This window comes from Aquarana catesbeiana, linkage group LG09 (assembly GCF_042186555.1).
Source record: "Aquarana catesbeiana isolate 2022-GZ linkage group LG09, ASM4218655v1, whole genome shotgun sequence".
Classification (NCBI taxonomy): domain Eukaryota; kingdom Metazoa; phylum Chordata; class Amphibia; order Anura; family Ranidae; genus Aquarana; species Aquarana catesbeiana.
The window spans coordinates 99,436,944-99,459,660 of NC_133332.1; the positions used below are offsets into that span (position 1 = coordinate 99,436,944).

A 22,717-nucleotide genomic window follows, 5' to 3' on the forward strand; every position below is an offset into this window, starting at 1 on the left:
TTCTGTTAATTTTGTTAATGACCCTGGGACTTAGCCATCTGTGCTTAGTAATAAGTGCATCTCCAAAATTATAGTCATTATTCATAAGGTAGCAATTTCATCTTCATGCTATGCAATCACTATTCCCTCTGGACAGTTCACATATATAAATGTTGTTATATAAATGCTAGAACACCAAAACAGCTTAATACAATGTTAGCAAAACTTATACTACATTAATATTCAGTATAAAATTTCACACGTTTTTAGACTATTTTTTCAAATACATTTTGCCATTCTGAATTTCTAAATTTTTAAAATGTATTGACATACTAATTATTACGTAAAAAAGAGCATGCAGCCATGATGTATATAGAAAAGAATGCAATGATATTGTTGTTTCTCTGTGGTGGTACATGTCAGTCTCTACAATATGGCTGCAGACCAGGTACACATTATCCTCAAAGACCCTTCTACATGAGTGGAGACATTCTAATAGGAGGACTATTTGACATACACATGTACTACAAAACTGAGGCTTTTAACTATTCAAGCCCTCCACATCTCCAACCAAGGAAAATAAGGTCAGTGTTATTCATAGTGCTCACATTATTGTTATTTTTATTATAATTTAAAAGAAATTTATATTAGCAAGATTGTTTTTTTTTTCTATTATGTATTAAGACTCAATAAAACATGATAATAAAAAAGTGAAAATGTTAATCATTTTCAGCATGCTGCTTGAAGACTTCTACAACTTTTTAAGTTTAGTATTTGCCGTGGATGAGATCAACCGCAACCCTAACATATTACCAAATGTAACTTTGGGCTATAATATATATGATTCCTATGTTGACCTCTTCAGAACCGTCCAAGGTGCTGTTCTTATTTATTCAGGAAACACTTCACAATATCCTAACTATAATTGTGATCAGTATGGAGTTCTTGCTGCTGTCGTTGAAGGGATGTCATCTAGCTTTTCTTTACAATATGCTAATATATTTGGAATGTATAAGTATCCCCAGGTAAAATACCTACTTTAAATAAAAAACAAATATTTTGTAATGCATGCATAATAATGATAGATAGATAGATAGATAGATAGATAGATAGATAGATAGATAGATAGATAGATAGATAGATAGATAGATAGATAGATAGATAGATAGATAGATAGATATTTTTTTTAGGTCTGAATGGTGATACTACAATTTATGAAGTTAGTCTGTCCTCCCATTGTTTTGATGGGTTTCCTCTGGGTGCCCCACTGTTCACCCAAACACTTGCTAGTAGGTTAATCATCACCAAACTACACTGACCCTAGAGTTTTGAAGTTAGCCTTGGAAACTCCTGCTGTGACCGATGTGGACATTCCTATATAAAAATGTAAAACATTCTATGAAATATCATCACTAAATAAATAATAAATAATTCCTACAATTTTCACCTGTTCTGATTATTTCAAACATTTTTTTGTAGTGACAGAAAGAAAGATTGCCAAAACAGAAGGGAGAGATCAGGTCTATGGTAAAGTGTACTTAAAGGGAAAAAAATTGCAAATAAAAAAAACATAATAGAGCATATACAATTGGGACACAAACCATATTGTAATTTAATTTTATTAAAAATTCCCTTTCCTTTTCAATCTGCAGCTCTGTAATTTTCTGAAAATGCAATGCAATATGGCAACCTGGAGTTGTTGTGTACACAGAATGTGTACAGAACGCCCCCAAGAAACATAATTTCCTGCTTGTGCGATTGGCTCACTGATTTTCCCAGAAGTCTGCACTAAGATACAAGTCAGATTTCAGACATTCCCTGCAACAAAAATGTAATTTTTAGTGAGATACTTCCAATAGGAAATCCTGTCTAAAAGGGGAAAGAGGTTCTGTACTGTAGTTCACTGAGATTACCTAGGCAGGAAGATGAAAGTGCTTGAGATAACTCTTTAGAGTGCAAAGTACACAGCGCAGCAGTAGATTTCTGGCAGGATCAACAGGCATTTGTTTCCACCTATTAAACAGATATAACTTAAACCATTTAAATGGAATATACTGTATATATGTATAAATATATTTACACACACACAGCGGGTAAAATAAGTATTGAATTCATCACCATTTTTCTAGGTAAATGTATTTCTAAAGGTGCTATTGACATGAAATTTTTACCACATGTCGATAACATCCCAAGCAATCCATACATACAAAGAAACCAAATCAAATAAGTTCAGAAATTAAGTTATGTGTAATAAAATTGAATGACACAGGGAAAAGGTATTGAACATGCTAACTGAAATTTATTTAAAAATTCATACAAAATCCTTTGTTGGTAATGGCAGTTTCAAGACGCCTCCTGTATGGAGAAACTAGTCGCATGCATTGCTCAGGTGTGATTTTGGCCCATTCTTCCACACAATCGATCTTCAAATCTTGAAGATTCTGTGAGCCTCTTCTATGAACCCTATTTAGCTCTTTTTTTACAGATTTTCTATTGAAGGCAAGTCGGGTGATTGGTGGGCCATTCTAGCAGCTTTTTTTCTTTCTTTGAAACCAATTGAGAGTTTCCTTGGCTTTGTGTTTGGGATCATTGCTTTGGTGAAATGTCCACCTCGTCTCATCTTCATCATCCTGGTAGATGGCAGCAGATTTTTATCAAGAATGTCTTGGTACATTTTTCCATTCATCCTTCCTTCAATGATATAAAATTTGCCAGTACTATATGCTGAAAAATAGCCCCACACCATGATGTTCTCACCTCCAAACTTCACTGTTGGTATGGGGGTGTTTTTGGGGTGATGTGCAGTGCCATTTGACCTCCAAACATGGTGTGTATTATGGCATCCAAGAGTTCAATTTTGGTCTCATCTGACCAGACTATATTCTCCCAGTATTTCACGGGCTTGTCTAAACTTTAAATGAGCTTCAACATGCTTTTTCTTCAGCAATGGAGTCGTGGGGAACGTGCGTACAGGCCATGGCGGTTGAGTGCATTACTTATTGTTTTCTTTGAAACAATTGTACCTGCTAATTCCAGGTCTTTTTTAGCTCTACACAAGTGGCCCTTGTCTCTTGGACAACTCTTCTTATAAGGGGTACTTATCTCAGATGATTGCAAAATGAGAAAACAGTGTGGCCAGGCAGTGGGAAAAGCTAATAGAATTCTGGGATGCATCACTAGAGGGATCGCCAGCAGGAGGAAGGAGATTCTGATTCCCCTTTATACAGTAGATCTTTAGTCAGACCTTATTTAGAATACCGTCTCCAGTTCTGAAAACCTCACTTACAAAAAGATTTTAATAAGATAGAATGAGTCCAGAAACAGGTAACAAAAATGGTGAAAGGTGTGGGGGATGAAACATTTCGAGAGCGACTTCAGGAACTTAACATGTACAGTCTGGAGGAAAGAAAAGAAAGGGGAGACATGACTGAAACCTTTAAATACATCATGGGGGTGAAAAAGGTTCAGGAAGGCAGTTTTTTTAATATGAAACCAAAATCAAGAACACAGGGACATGTCCTCAAACTAACTGGAGGCAAGTTCAAAACAAATCTTAGAAAGTATTATTTTACTGAAAGGGTAATTGATGCTTGGAATAAAATACCAGCAGAGGTAGTAAGACAGTCAACAGTAAATGGCTTCAAACATGCTTGGGATAAACATAGATCTTTAGTCAGACAACAAAGTTAACACAAAAAAATAAAAAATAAAATAAAAAAAATGGGCAGACTTGATAAACTATTCAGTCTTTTTTGCAGTTACTTTTCTATGTTTCTTCTGATAATTCTTTTTACTCCTAGTCAGAAATCTTGTGAGGAGCACCTGGCTGTGGCCTGTTTATGGTGAAATTATGTTCTTTCCACTTTCGGATTAAGGCCCCAACAGTGCTCACTGGTACATTCAGAAGTTTAGAAATCCTTCTGTAACCAATGCCATAGAGTGTTATGCAACAATAAGGTTGCAAAGGTTTTGCTTTTACCCATCATGAAATGTTTCTTGTGTGACACCTTGGTAATAAGACACCTTTTTATAGGCCATCAGTTGAGCCTAAACCAGCTGATATTAATTTGCACGGACAAGGGACAGGATTGCTTTCTAATTACTGATAGATTTCAGCTGGTGTCTTGGCTTTCCATGCCTTTTTGCACTTCCCTTTTTTCATGTGTTCAATACTTTTTCCCTGTGTCATTCCATTTTATTAAACATAACTTAATTTCTGGACTTATTTGTTTTGGTTTCTTTATATGTATTGATTGCATGGGTTGTTACCGACATGTGGTAAACATTTCATCTTAATAGCACCTTAACAAATATATTTACCTAGGAAAATGGTGACATGTTCAATAATTATTTTACCCACTATATATAGACTATATTGTCAAAAGTTTTGGGACGCTTGCCTTTACACACACATGAACTTTAATGGCATCCCAGTCTTAGTCCGTAGGCTTCAATATTGAGTTGGCCGCCCTTTTTAGCTATACCAGCTTCAACTATTCTGGGAAGGCTGTCTACAAAGTTAAGGAGTGTGTCTATGGGAATATTTGACCATTCTTCCAGAAGTGCATTCGTAAGATCAGGCACTGATGTTGGACGAGAAGGTTTGGCTCGCAGTCTCCGCTCTAATTCACCCCAAAGGTGTTCTATCAGGTTGAGGTCAGGGCTCTGTGCAGACCAGTCAAGTTCCTCCACCCCAAACTCGCTCATCCATGTCTTTATGGACCTTCCTTTGTGCATTGGTAAGCAGTCATGTAGGAACAGGAAGGGGCCACCCCCAAACTGTTTCCACAAAGTTGGGAGCATGAAATTGTCCAAAATGTCTTGGTATGCTGATGCCTTAAGAATTCCCTTCACTGGAAATAAGGGACCAAGCCCAACCCCTGAAAAACAAAACAACCCCACACCATAATCCCCTCTCCACCAAATGATTTGGACCAGTGCACAAAGTAGGGTCCATAAAGACATGCATGAGCAAGTTTGGAGTGGAGAAACTTGACTGGCCTGCACTGATGTTGGACAAGAAGGCCTGGCTCGCAGTCTCCGCTTTAAATCACCCCAAAGGTGTTCTATTGAGTTGAGGTCAGAACTCTGTGCAGGCCAGTCAAGTTCCTCCATCCCAGCCAACTGTTTGCAGGCTTTCTTGTGCATCATCTTTAGAAGAAGCTTCCTTCTGGGACGACATCCATGCAGGATGATTTGATGCAGCGTGCGGATTATGGTCTGAGCACTGACAGGCTGACCCCCCCCACCCCTTCAACCTCTGCAGCAATGCTGGCAGCACTCATACGTCTATTTTCCAAAGACAACCTCTGGATATGACGATGAGCATGTGCACTCAACTTCTTTGGTCGACCATGGCGAGGCCTGTTCTGAGTGGAGACTGTCCTGTTAAACCACTGTATGGTCTTGGCCACCATGCTGCAGCTCGGTTTCAGTGTCTTGGCAATCTTTTTATAGCCTAGGCCATCTTTATATAGAGCAACAATTATTTTTTTCAGATCCTAGGAGAGTTCTTTGCCATGAGGTGCTATGTTGAACTTCCAGTGACCAGTATAAGAGCGTGAGACCGATAACACAAAATTTAACACACCTGCTCCTCATTCACACTTTAGACCTTGTAACACTAACGAGTCACATGACACCGGGGAGGGAAAATGGCTAATTGGGCCCAATATGGACATTTTCACTTAGGGGTGTACTCACTTTTGTTGCCAGCAGTTTAGACATTAATGGCTGTGTGTTGAGTTATTTTGAGTTATTTTGAGGGGACAGCAAATTTACACTGTTATACAAGCTGTACACTCACTACTTTACATTGTAGCAATGTGTCATTTCTTCAGTGTTGTCACATGAAAAGATATAATAAGATAGCACAGAGACACCGGCATTGACAGTTTTATATCCCACTCACTTGACTGCCCGCAGAGCACACACAGAGGAGAGGGGAGGGGAGAGAAGGGGGAACAGATCAGCTGTGTGTCCTGTGTCATCCCGTGCAAGAGAGGACAGACGGAGTGGGATATAAAACTGTCAATGCCGGTGTCTCTGTGCTGCTGTTACATGAGAGACACGCTCTCCGCTCAGAGCCATGCTGTCCTGAGAAGACAGATGACTCTGATGGGCGGCACTGATAGGGGACACTGATAGAAGGCACTGATGGACACTGATAGGGGATACTGATAGAAGACACTGATAGAAGGCACTGATAGGGGATGCTGATAGGGGGCACTGATAGGATTTACTGATGAGCACTGAAGGGAGGCACTGATAGGGGGCAATGAGAAGCCATTAGGGGGCACTGAGAAGGCACTAGGGGGCACTGATAGGAGACACTGATAGGGGGCACTGATAGGATTTACTGATGAGTACTGAAGGGAAGCACTGATAGGGGGCACTGAAAAGGCACTAGGGGGCACTGATAGGGGACACTGATAGGGGACACTGAGAAGGCACTAGGGGGCACTGATAGCGGGCACCGATGGGAGGCACTGGTGGGGAATGAGAAGCACTGATAGGATTTACTGATGAGCACTGATAGGGGGCACTGATAGGCTGCACTGATAGGAGACATTGATGGGCACTTGTAGGTGGCGCTGATAGGCATTGATGAGTGCTGATAGGCAGAACTGATAGGCTGCACTGATGGGCACTGAGGAACACTGATAGTCAGTATTGATGGCACTGATGGGAAGCATTGAAGAGTACTGATAGGTGGCACGGATGGACGCTGTTAGGTGGCATTAATGAGCACTGATAGGTGGTGCTGATAGCCAGATTTGATGGGCACTAATAGGCGGCATTAATGAGCACTGATTGGTAACACTTGTAGGCAGCATTGATGGGCACTGATAGGCGGCATTGATGGGCACTGATAGATGGCACTGATGACTGGGGCACTTATTATCAGTGTAAATAATTTACTGACATTCTTGACAGTTAATGGCAGTCCTTTCCTAACACAGACACAGCATGGGAGGAAAGGGCTGCGGATAACCCCCAAGTCTGTTTACATGTGATCAGCTGACATCACATGGTAAAAGGCCACTGTGATTGCGCTGAATACATGTCCCAGGGGGCATGCGGGAAGCATGGTTTTGGGAGGATGTCCATGGACACCCTCTCAAAATTGGAAGCCCGGGGCTTGGATGGAAGGGGGGCCCATCATGGTTTCTTGCACCGGGGCCCTGAAGGTTCTAGTTACGCCTCTGATTCTCTTAGTAGTAATCTGTATAGAGATCATCCATATGACCTAAAATTCATAGTTTAGAGTTTAAGGGTATAGTAAATTTAAAAATTGTATTATGAGTAGTAATTACAGAGTGCCAGTATCTATTAAGTTTTGGACATCTCCAAATAATTTGGATAACAAGTTAATTTTTTTTTCTAAATATTTGGAACAAGCAGTTCTGGCATTCAAATCAGTTTTATGAGAAGTGCTCTCCCTATAAAAGAACGTGGGAGCTTAGTACACACTGACTCAGTATCTCATAAATAGAGGAGAAACGTTACTCTGGCAATACTTTGTGAGGTGCAAAGTAATTGAATTACCCATATATTTGAAAACATCCCTAAGTTGTGTAGGCCATGAAGGAGTAATGGGAGAAGTAGGGTATCATCTACAAAGGGCATGATTTTCTCATGTATCTCTCCATAATTATAACCCACAATATTTTAAATATATGTGATTAGGCAGCAAGTGGCTTTATGGCTAAGGCAAACAATAATGGCAAAACCAGGCCATCCTTGTCAGGTATTTCTATTCAGGGCAAAGGGTGAGGAAAGTTTACCCCTTCATGTATTTTATACGAACATTCTGTAATGTCAAAGGCCTTAGTGGCATCAAGCGACAGTAAGGCCCTAGTGCCTGAGTTGTAGGGGGGTATTTGCATTTTAATGAATAATCTACAGTGGTTAAAAGAGATGTATGTTTTTTTGTCTTGGTTTTTAATCATACTTACCTAGGTAGATACAGCATCAGTTTGAGGCTGCATCTGTCCCCCCAGCGCCTCTAACACTGATAACCGAGCGATCCAACACCGAGCTTAGGCTGTACTTCTCCTTTAACTGATGTAGATTTGTGGGGCAAAAATCTTGATATCACAAGATAAAAGAGATGGGCATTCAATAGCATATTTAACCAACTCCACTACTGAGAAAAAAAATATGACACTGCTATCTTCATCCTCTGCTGACTTCCCAAATTCTCTTGCCTCTTACTTCATCACAATGTAGGCTATTGCTTTACTTGTAATTCACTATGATGCAGGCCAACTTATTCTTGACCAGCTGCCTAATTCTGCATACATTTTTATTGTCTCAACATTTTATTCTGTTGCCAGATAAGTTTTGCCTCTCAGGATCCTTTACAGGGAGACAAACAGAAGTTCCCCTACTTCTACCGAGCTGTTCCAAGTGAAAACACTATGTATGCTGGAGTAGTAGCCTTATTAAAACACTTTGGCTGGAAATGGATAGGCATTATATATCCAGATTCAGACAGTTGCATCAATGCTATAAAAGTCATAAAAAAAATGCTAACAGAAATTGGGGTATGTATTGACTTTACTTTAATCGTGCCTGCCATTAATGATTACAGCCCAGCTAGGATACAGCAGATAAAGTTTACTATTGCTAGGTCAACCGCAAATGTCATACTAGTATATGGATCTAAAAATGATGTATATTACCTGGAACTAAATGTTCACATTACTCAAATACCAAAGAAAATCTGGATCCATACTGCTGATTCCAGTTTCCGAATGTTCACACAAGAAAATGATACGATGGTCAACGGTTCTCTGAGATTTATAATAAACAAAAAAGAAAATCCAAATTTCATTAAATTCATCAAGGAAGTTAATCCGAGTAGGTTCCCACCAGGAAGGACGTTTACAACGTGGTGGGATGAACTTTGTGCTAACCGATGCCCATTCAATCCAAGAAGGCGGAACTGCACAGGGGTGGAGAATGGCAGACTAATTGTATATTCACATTGTAACCTAAGATTCACAGGCATGAGTGATGTTGTCTACAATTCTGTCTATATCTTGGCCTATGCATTACAAAAATTGTATCAAGAGATACCTATAACTGAAAGGCTAAATAACAAATATAAACTGAAGTTTCAAGATTTACATTCTTGGAAGGTAAGAGAAAAGTAACTGAACCCCTCTCTAACATTACAGTTATCAATAGTCCCTTTCAAGTCAATTTTAATGGGTTCAGTTCTAGCGCTGATTGTTTCTGTCTTAGAAAAAAGCAATGACATTAACTGGCTAATCCAGTCAAAACCAATATTTTGCCTTGGATGAATTTCAGCAGGCCATATTACCCACTAGCTTTGCATATCTTTTGATGAGTCTTGTTTGGTGAAAGAGAGATTAGCAAATCTGTTACTGAGCCCCACCCAACCTGCTTAGGAGGATACAATGGCTTTACCCTCCCTGATCTTTCATTTCAGTAAGGATACATAAGGCTCCCTATTTTCAGCTATATTACTGTTATTTTCAAGTTTCAATTGACTAAAAAAAAAAAAATATATATATATATATATATATTTATTTTTTTTATAAGGATGCCTATCCTGGTAAGTTAGCTTCGTGAACTGAGCATATTGGGCATATTGCATGGAGATGCAGCAGGGTTAAGTAAAAGCTAAAAATTCAGCTGAGAGATATCACCACTGGAGTTCATAAAAATATAAGAAGCTGATTAATCAGATTAACATCTGTCAATGTCTGAAATATCATGATTGGGAATACTGACTTTTTAAAGTAGAACTAGATATTAATAAATCCTTAATCAAACACCAATTTTTTGGTGCCTTTGGAGATAACTGTCAAAGTTGCTAGTGTGCTTATGTTAACTCTCAACTGCTCTTTCAAACCCTCAAATGGCTGGTGTCATTGCATGTTTGCAGTACCATGGTAACTGCAGATCTAAATGGAGGCTAAGATGGCAATCTCTTTGACAGCTAGGAGGATTTAAGTGAAAAATAAGGCAAAAAAAGTAATATTTCTGCATAGTTGCCAACATTCTGAAAAAATGATTTCAATTAGGGGTGGAGCATTCGTTTGTAGGTGTGGTTAAGAAAAAACGTGGCGTGGTTTAAACTAAATATTGAGTGAGGGCAGTGATTTGAGGGGCGTGACCGGATGTGGATGTGGAAGGAGTGTGGTGCGGAGTGAACAGCCTGCTGAAAGCCTCTGTGCCCCACTGTCTATCTACCAGCGTTGGTGTGTTGGAGCGCTTGGCCGGCTGTTGCTGTGGGGTGGCCTGTGTCTGGGTCCCGGCGTGGCCGTGCAGGGCGGCGGACGAGGAGGACGGAGAAGCCGGTGCCGGTCACTGGTGCTAGTCAGCTGTGCTGCGCTGTGACGCTCTCACTGGAGCCTCGGCAGGTACTGCGCCTGTGTTCCCGGAAGCTGGTGGAGTGGCTCTCAGCGTACCTCATTGTACCGTTGCGGAGCGGCGAGAAAGGAGGAGTGGGGGAACGGCTGGATTTGGAAACCGGTGGTGAACAGAGGCTGATGTCAAACGGCTCATGATATACTGCAGAGACCGGTAAGGAGCTGGACGCTGGGTCCTGGGACTTTGGAGTTTGGAGCGGGTGAGCGAGACCTGAATGAGGGTTCTATCCCTCTCGAATAAGCACAGTTCATTGTACCTGGCTGAAAGGCAGAAGGTTGTTACTCTGTATTGTAACAGGGGGACGGAGGAGTGAACGGACAGCTGTGATATACATGACCAGTATATTAAACTCTTAAACTGCTGAACATGTACCCTGACTGAGTGGAGACTGTAGGGTTGTAGTTAGCTCCCTGCATTAAAGATACAGTACCTGCTTGTGCAACCTCGGTTAAATTTTTTTTTCTTTTCCTGCTGCTACCTGGCTTCTCTCGCGCTCTACCTGTTCCCTTCGGGTAGTGTTGGGCTCCCGGGCTCATAGAGGCAATAATGGCAATGTCAAGGAGGAGAGGGGAGGAGCCAGTCAATATGGAGAGTTTAGGGCCCCAGTCACTACGATCAGCAAAGGAGAAGGGGAACCAGGCGGCAGCAGCGGCAGCAAAATTGGAGAGGTTTGCACATGCCCCTGAACAGACCCCTACTAAGAACGGGCAATCATCGCAACCTAAGGCCACCGGGGACAGGAAAAGTCAAGGACAGGCATCCTCATCCTCAGCGGGAGCAGGGCATAAAAACCCGAATATTAATAAAGAAACAGGGGCAGGGGAAAAAGTTCATCTACCCCCACCAACAACTATCTCCGTCGCAGAGGCAGAACCCACCCTGAGGGAAGTTTTACAGGCAATCAATTCTTGCAGGGCATCAGTGGAGGGGCTAAGCTGCCAAATTAAAGAGGTTAAAGATGAAATACTAATAATAAAGCAGGAGTTACAAAAAGCAGTAGATAGATTAGCTGGTTTGGAGGGAAGAGTGAGCCAAGTGGAGGACGATGTTTTTCCCCTACAACAAAATGTTAAATCTATGAAGGAACAACTGGGTAGAATTAATGAAAAAATGGATGAAATAGAAAATCGCCTGAGAAGGGACAATATAAGAATAGTGGGCCTCCCAGAGAGATGTGAAGGGCAGAGTCCCATCGCTTTTTTGGAAGGATGGCTTACAGAAACTTTTGGAAGGGATGCATTTTCCTCACAGTTTGCAATTGAGAGAGCCCACCGGGTCCCCTTCAGGGCTCCGCCCCCTGGAGGGCACCCCAGGTCCTTATTAATGAAATTCCTGAACCACTGTGACAAGATAACTTTATTGCATAAAGCCAGAGAGAAGGGGCTTATATTTTTCAACGGAGTAAAGGTTTCATTTTTTGCGGACTTTTCACCGGAGCTGCAGAGACGCAGGGAAGGTTTTGTGAAGATCAAACGCACCCTACAAAAATTTGAGCTCAAATATGCCTTGCTGTATCCAGCCAGATTACGGGTTGAGGCAAATGGAGAGGTTCTCTTTTTTGAGGATGCGTGATAGGAGGATAAGAAGATATGGACTGTGGGAAGCGCTATGAACTTGGTATAGAGAGTAAATGAGGGTGTATGGTAGAGTAGGAATGGGGGATATGGAGGATACTATATTTAAAATTCTGTACATGTGGTTGCCAGAGGTGGAGGGTGGGGGGGGGAACGTTAGGAGGGGTTATGTTGGAAGGAATATATGAGGAGGTCACGAATAGAGCCCCAGGGGCAAACCTGGTAAGGTGGGGGGGGGTGGAGGAGAGTGGGGGGAGGGGTGGGAGGGTTGTGGTGGGGGGGTGGGAGGGTTGGGGGGGGTCTGGTGGGGGGGGAGAGGTGGTGGGGGGGTGGAGTGGGAGAAGGGTTGTAAAATCATCCTTAAGAGTAATCAAAATGCACATAGCACCTGGGAGGGTAGCTAGGGGGGGAGGGGGGAGGGGGGAGGTAGGATTAAGCACATGTGTGGTAAATCAAAAAACACTATGAGAAAGGGGATATTTAGAGCACTCACTGGAATGGAATATAATAGTATGAAAACCCTATGGGCTATAAAGTACGGGGGGTAATTCTCTTCTTTTTTCTTTTTTTTTCTTTCTTTTCTTCTCTTCTCCTTCTATCTACGTGTAGTGCACAATATGGTGTTAATAGAGGATTTTCACTTTAGCTATCCTACGGGTTCTGTGGGAGGTATAACGGGTAAGAAGGTGTTACTCTCTGGTATAAGACACCGTGCCAAGTTAAAGGCGCCCATTAGTTCTGGTCCCATAGACGCCAGCTCTCGTCTGTTGCCTGTCTGATGCAGTCTAAGGTCCTTAAAATAGGCTCCTGGAACGTTCGGGGGATGGGGAACCCAAATAAGAGGGCTGCCATTTTTTCGTATTTGGAGCTGGGAGGGGTGGGGCTGGTCTGCCTGCAGGAGACACACCTGACAAAGGACACGTTGATTCGCCTACCAAGTAGGAGGTTTCAGGCCCAATACCATTCGGTTTACTCCTCCTACTCTAGAGGGGTGAGTATAATGGTAACAAGGAATGTGGTGTTCTCCTGCAGGCAGACCAGGATAGATAGTCTAGGTCGTTATGTTTTTTTGTATTGCTCTATTGAAAACAGAATGTATGTCATTGCCAATGTTTATATTCCTCCACCTTTTAAATTGGAAGTGTTATACAACTTGTTGGATTTTATGTTGGATAAAACGGACACCCCGGTGATAGTATTAGGGGACTTTAACGAGGTGCTGAACAGAGAGCTGGACAGGTACCCGCCGAGAGCCCAAACAGATAGTTTAGCAGGGGGCCGGTTGGGCCAATTTTTAGAGGAGGCAGGTCTACTGGATATCTGGAGGGCTCGGAACCCCGGAGTAAGGCAATACTCCTGCTTCTCTGCCTCCCACTCCACCTTCTCCAGGATTGATATGACTCTGGGGAACGTGGAGGCAGTACCATTAATAAAGGATGTAGTATATTATCCAAGAGGGATCTCGGATCACTCCTTGATGGTGGCTTCAGTGGGCATAGGGGTCAGGGAGGCTAGGAAGTTTTGGAAACTAAGCCCATATTGGCTGGAGCTAATGGGGGAACCAGAGAGGATAATAATAAAGTTAGAAAACTTCTTAAAATCTAATGAAGGCTCAACTACGGTGGGTGTACAATGGGACACACTAAAGGCATTTCTCAGGGGTATTCTAATCCAGGGGGTGGCAGGAATCAAAAAGAGGGTGAGGGAGTGGGAGGAAGGAATTAGGAGGGAGTTGGAGATAGCAGAGAAGCAATTTATAGAGGATCCTACTCCAGAGAAGCAGAAATGGTGGGAGGAAAAACAGGAGTCTTACAGAGCGGCAGTCCTGAAGAGGGGTGAAAACAAACATCTTTTCCAGAAACAACGGACCTTTGGGGAAGGGGAAAGTGTGGGACGTATGCTGGCCTTTCTGGTAAAAACCAACTCCTCCTCCTCGGCGATCCCGGCAATTAGGACCACAAAGGGCGAGATATCCTCTCAGAGTTCAGAAATCACAGGTGTATTCGAAAAATACTATGAGAGGCTGTATAGGTCGCAAGGGATCGTCGAGGAGAAGGACATGGAAACATTTTTTAAGGATATAAGGGTCCCAACGGTTACTGAAGAGGACAGAGTGGGTATAGATGCGCCAATTACTCTAGCTGAGGTGCAACAGGCTGTGAGCGGGATGGCGAATCAAAAATCTCCAGGACCGGATGGTCTCCCAGTAGAAACCTATAAGCAGTATGGGAAGATTCTCCTGCCAGAGTTGTTGAAAACACTGAACTGGGCTTTACAGGGAGGATGTTTGCCTGTTTCGATGTCTGAAACAGATATTATCCTGCTACATAAAGAAGGGGGTGACCCACTGGACCCGTCGGCATATAGGCCTATATCCCTGCTATGTACAGATGCCAAGATCTTGGCAAGGGTGTTGGCCACTAGGCTTAACAAAGTCATGCATAAACGTATTCACCCGGATCAGACGGGATTCATTTCTCATAGAACCACGAGCATGAACGTCAGGAGGGCTTACCTGAACCTTCAGACCCCGACAGAGAATATGGGATCAAGAGCGGTATTATCGCTGGACATAACCAAGGCCTTTGATAGTTTGGAGTGGCCTTATCTCTGGCGGGTGCTGGAGAAGTTTGGTTTGGGTCCGGTTTTCAGAAGGTGGATAAAAATATTGTATTGGGGCCCAAGTGCAAGGGTTAGGGTCAATAAAGGCCTCTCAGAGAAAATATGCTTAGAAAGGGGAACAAGGCAGGGGTGCCCCCTGTCCCCCCTGCTTTTTGCCCTTGCCATGGAGCCACTAGCAATTCATATAAGGTCCAGCTCAAAGATCGAGGGGTTCGTAAGAAGTATAGGAGAGGAAAGGATTGCCCTGTATGCCGACGATGTCTTACTATTTTTGGGGGATACGGAAGGCTCTCTCAGGCAGGTAATGGATATAATGGAGAAGTTTGGCAAAGTGTCAGGACTGGTGGTGAACTGGAGGAAGTCTGCGCTATTGCCACTAGATACACCCAAGGGCCAGGACCTATCGGGAATTCCATGCCTAAAAGTAGTTTCAAGGATTCGTTACCTGGGTATAAATATGTCAAAAGATCCCAATCAGTACGTTGTAGATAATCTAGTTCCACTACTGGGTAAATTCGAGCGTAAAACTGACATCTGGAGTCGGCTGCCCCTATCCGTAGCAGGAAGAGGCAACTTAATCAAGATGGTTTGGTTGCCCCAACTGTTGTACCTGTTGCACAACTCGCCGGTGTGGGTGAATAAAAAGTGGTTTAAAAAGATAGACTCACTCTTTAGGGAACTGTTGTGGAGGAGAGGGAAGGCCAGGATTGGCCTGCAGAACCTACAGTTGCCAGTTAAAGAAGGAGGAATAGCTCTCCCGCATCCGAGGAGTTACTTTTTGGCGGCACAGTTACAGCATATAGGGGGGGTTATGCTGATAGAGGTTTGTTAACTCTGGAAGCACCCCATAAAACCATAGTGGAGGCACTGGAGGCAGACTCATTACCGGGTAGCGGTCCCACAACTAAGTTAATAATAAGAGTTTGGAAAGCAACTAAGACATTATTGGGTTATGCCGGGTTTACAGAATTCGCTCCCCTCTGGCACAACAGAAACTTACAGGAGATTGTGGCTATGGGGGAATTTAAGGAATGGGTGAGGTGGGGTATAAATAGGCTGGCCCAACTGTACCGAGGGAACGTACTGAAAACCTTTGAGGACCTCCAAAAAGAATACAATATTCCAAAACAAACATTTTTTAGATATTTACAAATGAGAGCGGCCCTGGAGGCACAATTTAGGGTAGGTCCCCTAGTTTGGACAGACGCTGTACTGCTACAGAGAGTGATTAGGCCCGGGCAGATGAAGGGCTTCATCTCCAGAATATACACGCAACTACGCAAGGAAGCCATTGTTAGTCCAGAGCACCTTGGCTGCAGGGAGGGGTGGGAGAAGGATGTGGGAAAGTTAACTGATTCACAATGGAGGGAAGTTCTGGAGGTAGGACAGGAGGTTTCAGTCTCACCTGCACAGAGATTCTCCCACCTAATGTTGCTATATAGAGCATACTATACCCCAAAAAAACTATTCCGTTTTGGTGTAAGACCCGATGCTAAGTGCCCCAGGTGTGGGGAGGAGGGTGATCTGATACATATGGTATGGAGGTGCCCTAAACTGGTACGGTACTGGTTGGGGGTTGTGGGCCATATCGGAGACAAGTGGGGGATTCTTTTAGAGGCAGATGTCAGACTCTGCATCCTTGGATATAGGGTATGGAGTTTGGAGGAGACAACGGTCAGGGTAGCGGTTTTACGATGCTTATACCAAGCTCGGAAGCTTATTATGCAAAGATGGCAATCAGCCCTCCCCCCGGCAGTTGATGAGTGGGTTAAAACAATAAACGACGTAATATGGAAGGAGAGAGCCTTATATATCAGAAGAGGGAGCCTTAAAAAGTTTAAAAAGATGTGGAACCCCTGGTTAGTAAGTCTAGGATGTCAGGAATAAAAGGGAGGCCCTGGTTTGGGGAGGGACGGAAGTAAGGGGAAGATGGGAGGGTATGGGGGAAAATAACTACCTGCCGTCCTATGGTACCACACGAGGTTAGCTGCTGGATAGGATATGTAGGTGTAATATTGTATGGAGGGGAAAGGTTGAGGGTCACACGGTCTCTTCTTCAACAGTGTATGTATACTTGAATTTGCGGTTGTTTTTAACATGGTGTATGTAAAGTTAAGAGATGTCAATAAAGATTATTTAAGAGAAAAAAAAATATTGAGTGAGGCTTAAAGGAGGCATGGTTAGAGTCTGAGATGAAAGAGGGGTGGAGGGAGAAGGAAGAGAGGGAAAGAGGGAGAAAGAAAGGGAGAAAGAAAGAGATAGGGAGGGAAGGAGAGAGAAGGAAGGAAAGAAAATAGGAAAGAAAGAGGGATGGAGGGACAGCAGGCCCAGATCCTACACCACACTAGCAATATGTGTATTCCAGAAAGTTTATCAATCAACAGATAAAGGTACTCCAAACACCATCCCCCTAGACAGATCCCATCAAACAGATACAAGAGATGGTCAGAGACTGCAGACGTGATACAAGAGATGGTCAGAGAGTGTGAGGACATGATGCAAGAGACGGTCAGAGAGTGTGCGGACATGGTACAGGGGACAGTCAGAGAGTGTGTGGACATGCTACAGGTGAAAGTCAGAGAGGGTGCAGACATGCTACAGATGACTGTCCGAGAGGGTGCAGACATGCTACAGGTGACGGTCAGTGAGGGTGCGGACATGCTACAGGTGACGGTCAAAGAGTGTGCGGACACGCTACAGGTAACGGTCAGAGAGTGTGCGGACATGCTACAGGTGATGGTCAGAGAGAGTACAGACATGCTACAGGTGACGGTCAGAGAGTGTGTGGACATGCTACAGGTGAGGGTCAGAGAGTGTGCGGACATGCTACAAGTGACGGTCATTGAGGGTGTGGACATGCTACAGGTGACGGTCAGAGAGCGTGTGGACATGCTACAGGTGATGGTCAGATAGGGTGCAGACATGCTACAGGTGACGGTCAGAAAATTTGCAGACATGCTACAGGTGACAGTCAAAGAGTGTGCGGACATGCTACAGGTAACGGTCAGAGAGGGTGCAGACATGCTACAGGTGACAGTCAGAGAGGGTGCAGACATGCTACAGGTGACGGTCAGAGAGGGTGCAGACATGCTACAGGAGACAGTCAGAGAGGGTGCAGACATGCTACAGGTGATTGTCAGAGAGGGTGCAGACATGGTACAGGACTTGATGTGTACACCAACCCCCAACACACAGAACATCCAGCAGATCACCCCATGGCCACTCACCTGCAACTGTGGTGCCTGTAGCATCTCCCCCTGCACCTCTGGCTGTGTCAGCTCACTAAGAATTGAGGGGGGGCGGACGGCTGCTTTCGGTGCCCGCTGGATCTCCCTCTGGCTAGCAGGTCTCTTCCCTGTGTACAGTGGAAAGGGGAGGAGCCTCCGACCCGGGCAGCTAATCGGCTTCAGTGTACAAGTGAATTGCTCTGCTTGTACACTGAAGAGAGAAGCTGATTGGCTGCCTGGGTCAGAGACCCCTCCCCTCTCCACTGTACACAGGAAAGTGACCTGCTAGCCGGAGGGAGATCCTGCATGCATGTTTTCACAGCCGGAGCTGTGGCCAGTGGTGGGTTGCCTACAGAATACGGGGACAAAGCCAATTTCCCGTGATTTTTCCCAGGACATGGACAGACTGAATTCTGTGAATGTCCTGGTAAAATCAGGACTGTTGGCAGCTATGTTTCTGTACCTGAAAGATGCTGGTTGATTGAATTAAATGCCATCTGCTTACACTTCTCTGGAACTGAGGCTATCCATACACAGTTATATTTGTATGGCTAATTTCAGTTGGAACTAGCCTTAGAAAGAATGAGCCATCTATGGCTTGCCTCAGTGGACCGAGGGTTTATTGTTGTGTATGGCTAGCCTCGGTGGACCTGCAGGCTAAATGAGAGAAATTGCTTGATACCCCCTTCCACGCAAAACAGTGTAGATGAGGGAGAAATCTTGCTGGCAGCTATTGTATTCAGACAGCTGCAGCATCTGCATACCCAAACAATCACTGTGTCTGATTGGTTGTGGTCACTGTTCAGTTAAAATTTTTCCACCTAACTCCTTTTAATTTTTAGTCAGCTTTATGAAGTTGGGTGTTGTAGACAGGGCCTCCCACAGCTTGAATTTTGGATGATTTAGCAGGAATTGATTGTAATTCGAGTATTGATAGCTTGAGACTGTAGATTTTCATTTCAGTCAGAGAAGATAGTCCCCCAGTAAATTAGAGCACTGTGGCCTTTCCTTAAACCACGTACATACTATTCGTTTTTTTTTTCCTTCAACCCCGCTCCGGTCGGACCTGCTGTACTAACCATGCAAGGTTAGTTCAGAGATCTCCCCCGCTGAGCTGTTGTGTTCTGATAGGGGGATTGCCCCCCCGCCAGAACACTCCAATCAGTGCTCTCAGCCATTGGCTAAGACAATCCAATAATCGTACGATCGTTTCGAAAGCGGTATTTTTCGTACGATTTTCAGATTGTGTGTATGGGCCATTAGTTGCATTTGAACGCCCAACATACAGGATCTGCTTAATTACAAGACTTGCAATCATTACAAAGGATTTGCAGAAGGAAGTCACATTTAAAACACGTAGACATATATCCACAATATACATACAATAGTACTTTTTATCCTGTGGCAACAGTGTAGAAGTCATCTGGTGCTCAGTTGGAATAAACAGTAATCCAGCATTCTGGCAGGTTCATTAAAACTAATAATAAATGCCAGATAGCAGCAACAAAGTATAACCACCAATATGTGCAACTGTAATATACCTACCATTTCAACTGTAGTCCTAATGTAGCGCTGTACAGTTTAAAGTCCTAAGATTCCAACCATTTTTTAAGTAACTAAGGTGCCCAGGAGACACAGTTAATCAATGAAATTTTGTAGCTGAGCAATAATATGACTCAATGGAAGACACAATCTTCCATTTTAGAAACCCCAAGGACTATGTCCTATGCTTGCTTATCAAGAAAGTAGCTATCCGCACCCCACCCCTCACTTAATCCATGCAAGAGACTTCAAGAGACCCTAGATCAGTGATGGCGAACCTTGGCACCCCAGATGTTTTGGAACTACATTTCCCATGATGCTCATCTACACTACAGAGTGCATGAGCATCATGGGAAATGTAGTTCCAAAACATCTGGGGTGCCAAGGTTCGCCATAACTGTCCTAGATGCACCTCTTGCACTACAAGGGCCAACCTGCACTCATAAGTGGGCTGTTCCCAACTTCTATCACAGCTAACAATCCCCTTGCACATATTCTGAGGTGACACACCCTACCAGAGCAGAACTTCTATCCCACATGAATTTAGCTCTATTTTTGCAACAAAAGATCACCCAGTGCAACTCCAAACATGTCATATTGCATACTTGGTTTTCAAGTGAAGATCAAAAGTAATACTAATTAAGGCAAGCTGTAGCTAGTTAGAGTTCATGTAAATAAAATGGAGGTTTTAATCTATTTGCTATATTTTTTAAACAGTGCTGGCATTAATTGTTGTGGGCCTCATTATTATTATTATTCACGATTTATATAGCGCCAACAGTTTATGCAGTGCTTTACAATGTATAGGGGGGAACAACACAATTACAGTACAGTTCAATATAAAAGGTACAGGAGGGCCCTGCTTGTAGAACTTACATTCTAAAGGGAGGGGGTGGTGATACAAAAGGTAATAGCTGCAGAGAATGATTTGATGGGGGCCTCATGTTTGGTTTATGTTAATATTATTAATATTGTTATTACAATTAAATTTATTAATATTAGCACAATACCAATTACACATAACAGCAAGATTACAACACAGTATTAACTATAGTAAAGTAGTAGTAGCATTAAAATCACATTGTTGCCTGTACCTTGCAGTTACACAGATTTCTAAAAATGGTCAATTTCACAAACACAATGGGAAAACAGATCTGCTTTGCTGGAGATGAAATATCGACTTGGTACGACATTTATAATGCAGTTTATTTACCAAATCACACAATTTTATCAATAAATGTTGGAAATTTTAACTATCACGAAGCACCTGAGAAACAGCTCACCATTGATACAGAGGCAATCATTTGGGAAAGCAATTTTACCAAGGTTAGTAAATAAACTACAATGATTTCTGTATCTTTTTAAATATATTTAGCATATCTGCATCTAGAGCCATTCTATGGAGGATTTAGAGGAGTACAAAGAATGCAAATGTGCCAGGAGCCAGGAAGTCATATTACCTGCAGGCACTCGCTCTGAAAATCACCACATTACTTTAATATATATATATATATATATATATATATATATATATATATATATATATATATATATATATATATATATATATATATAAATATATATATATAATGGAATTGATGGCATCCACTTTTTTCTTTTATATATTGTTTATGCAGGCTTATATATTTACAGTATATATTTATAACTAAAAAAAGAAAAAAAACTACATCATTTTATCACAAATTGCCATTAACGCAGACCTTACATGAAAATGCAAGGCCTGCCTATTTGTTAGCCTAAACCACCAGAAAAAATTTTAAGTAAAAGTTTAAAAAAACAGCCAAACAGTCAAAACTAGCAAATGTTTAGAAGTTGCCAATGCCTATGATAAGTAAACATATACCATCTGTAGTCATCCTTGGTTTAACACTGTATACTGCACAACTTTGACCAAATCTTTCTAACCATCTAAAAAATGCCATAGGTTTTCACACCCAGGCCAGCCCTTCTACCCATCTACCCTCCTCTTCTACCCTTCGCTCACTTCCAACCTCCCCACCATTTTAATTTGCTTCCTTCTATTTGACCTAACTATCTTTCAGGCTTTTCCTCTCTTCACTAAGAAAACACTGTTTTCATTATATATACCCATATTTCCTCTTGCCTAATACCTAAAATAAATAAAAATTAACCTTGACATAGCGCCACCTACATATTATCAACTAACACAAACTAACACAAACCTACATGGACCATTTAGCCCACAAATCTACATCCATAGGAAACTGCTTAACCGCTTGTTTGTATAGTGCAATGCACTTCCCATGTGCCCCTTACTTCAAACGTTTGCTTTAAATTGGGGTGGTTGCCATACTTGTATAGTTTGTTTGATGGATTTGGCATGGGGACACATTGGATGCCTTCAGCTGTCATTGTGCCAGGCTTATAATGTATCCATAGGCGTGTGCAGGGGGTGTGCTGAGTGTGCCTGGGCACACCCTAATGCCCAGGCACACCACACTTTTTATTTCACTGTCACAATGTGTGACAACTCCAGTTTGGCACACCTGCTAATTAATAGTGCTGCCAGTGTGACTATTTATTAGTTGAATGTAAAATTCCTGTCAGAACTGCAGCCACTGGCTGCGGACTGAGCAAGCAGGCAGCCACATTTTCCGATACTGTCTCTGCAGTCCCGGCTACAGAATCCTTGACAGCTGAATAACACTCCGCCACCTGCTATCAGGGATGCTCTGGACAGAGGCAGCAGCATCTGATAATTCCTGCCTGTTTACTCCACAGCTGGTGGCTGCAGTCCTCACAGGAGTTAGTAGAGCCCACAATCCTATGCCTCCTGTTGCCACAAAAACAGCTTACAACTGGAAAACCGTCTCTCTCCTTGGTACTCGTTTTACTTGCTGAGTCGGGGCTTTGACAGCTCAGTACAGGTGGGCGGAGCAGGAAGAGATCTCCCTGGGGCAGACTGAAGATCTGAGAGGAATGATGGAAGCCTGAATCTTCTCCACATGTGAGTCCTGACCTTCTCTGCCTTTTACACTATACTGAGCTGTGCTTTTAAGCTGTCCTGTACCTAGCAGGGATGATTTACTGAAAGAAAAGTACATTCTTCAACATGTTAGGAATTACTGAGACTTCTACATGGATGTATTCAACATACACAGTATATCTTATTAAATTCATTCTTTTTTAACCTCTTGCCATCCGCGCTATAGCCGAATGATGGCTTATTTGCAAGGGACATCAGTCCCAAAGAGGAAGAGGCAATTCTGCCTCATCTGTGCCCACCAGTACCCCCTGCCAGTGCCACCTGCTATTGCCACCTGCCAGTGCCCACCAGTGCCACCTATCAATGCCCACGAGTGCCACCTATTAATGCCCACAAGT

At 42.9% G+C, this 22,717-nt stretch overlaps 1 protein-coding gene across 1 annotated transcript in view; it reads left to right on the top strand.

The window, feature by feature from the left end:
• The first annotated feature begins 695 nt into the window (after window positions 1-695).
• Window positions 696-22,717, top strand: part of LOC141108966 (vomeronasal type-2 receptor 26-like) — a 37,087-nt gene continuing 15,065 nt past the window's right edge. The window contains exons 1-4 of the mRNA XM_073600924.1: window positions 696-797; window positions 8,319-9,125; window positions 13,264-13,267; window positions 20,616-20,677. Of these exons, the coding sequence (XP_073457025.1) occupies window positions 696-797; window positions 8,319-9,125; window positions 13,264-13,267; window positions 20,616-20,677 (975 nt within the window). The remainder of the gene's footprint in view (window positions 798-8,318; window positions 9,126-13,263; window positions 13,268-20,615; window positions 20,678-22,717) is intronic.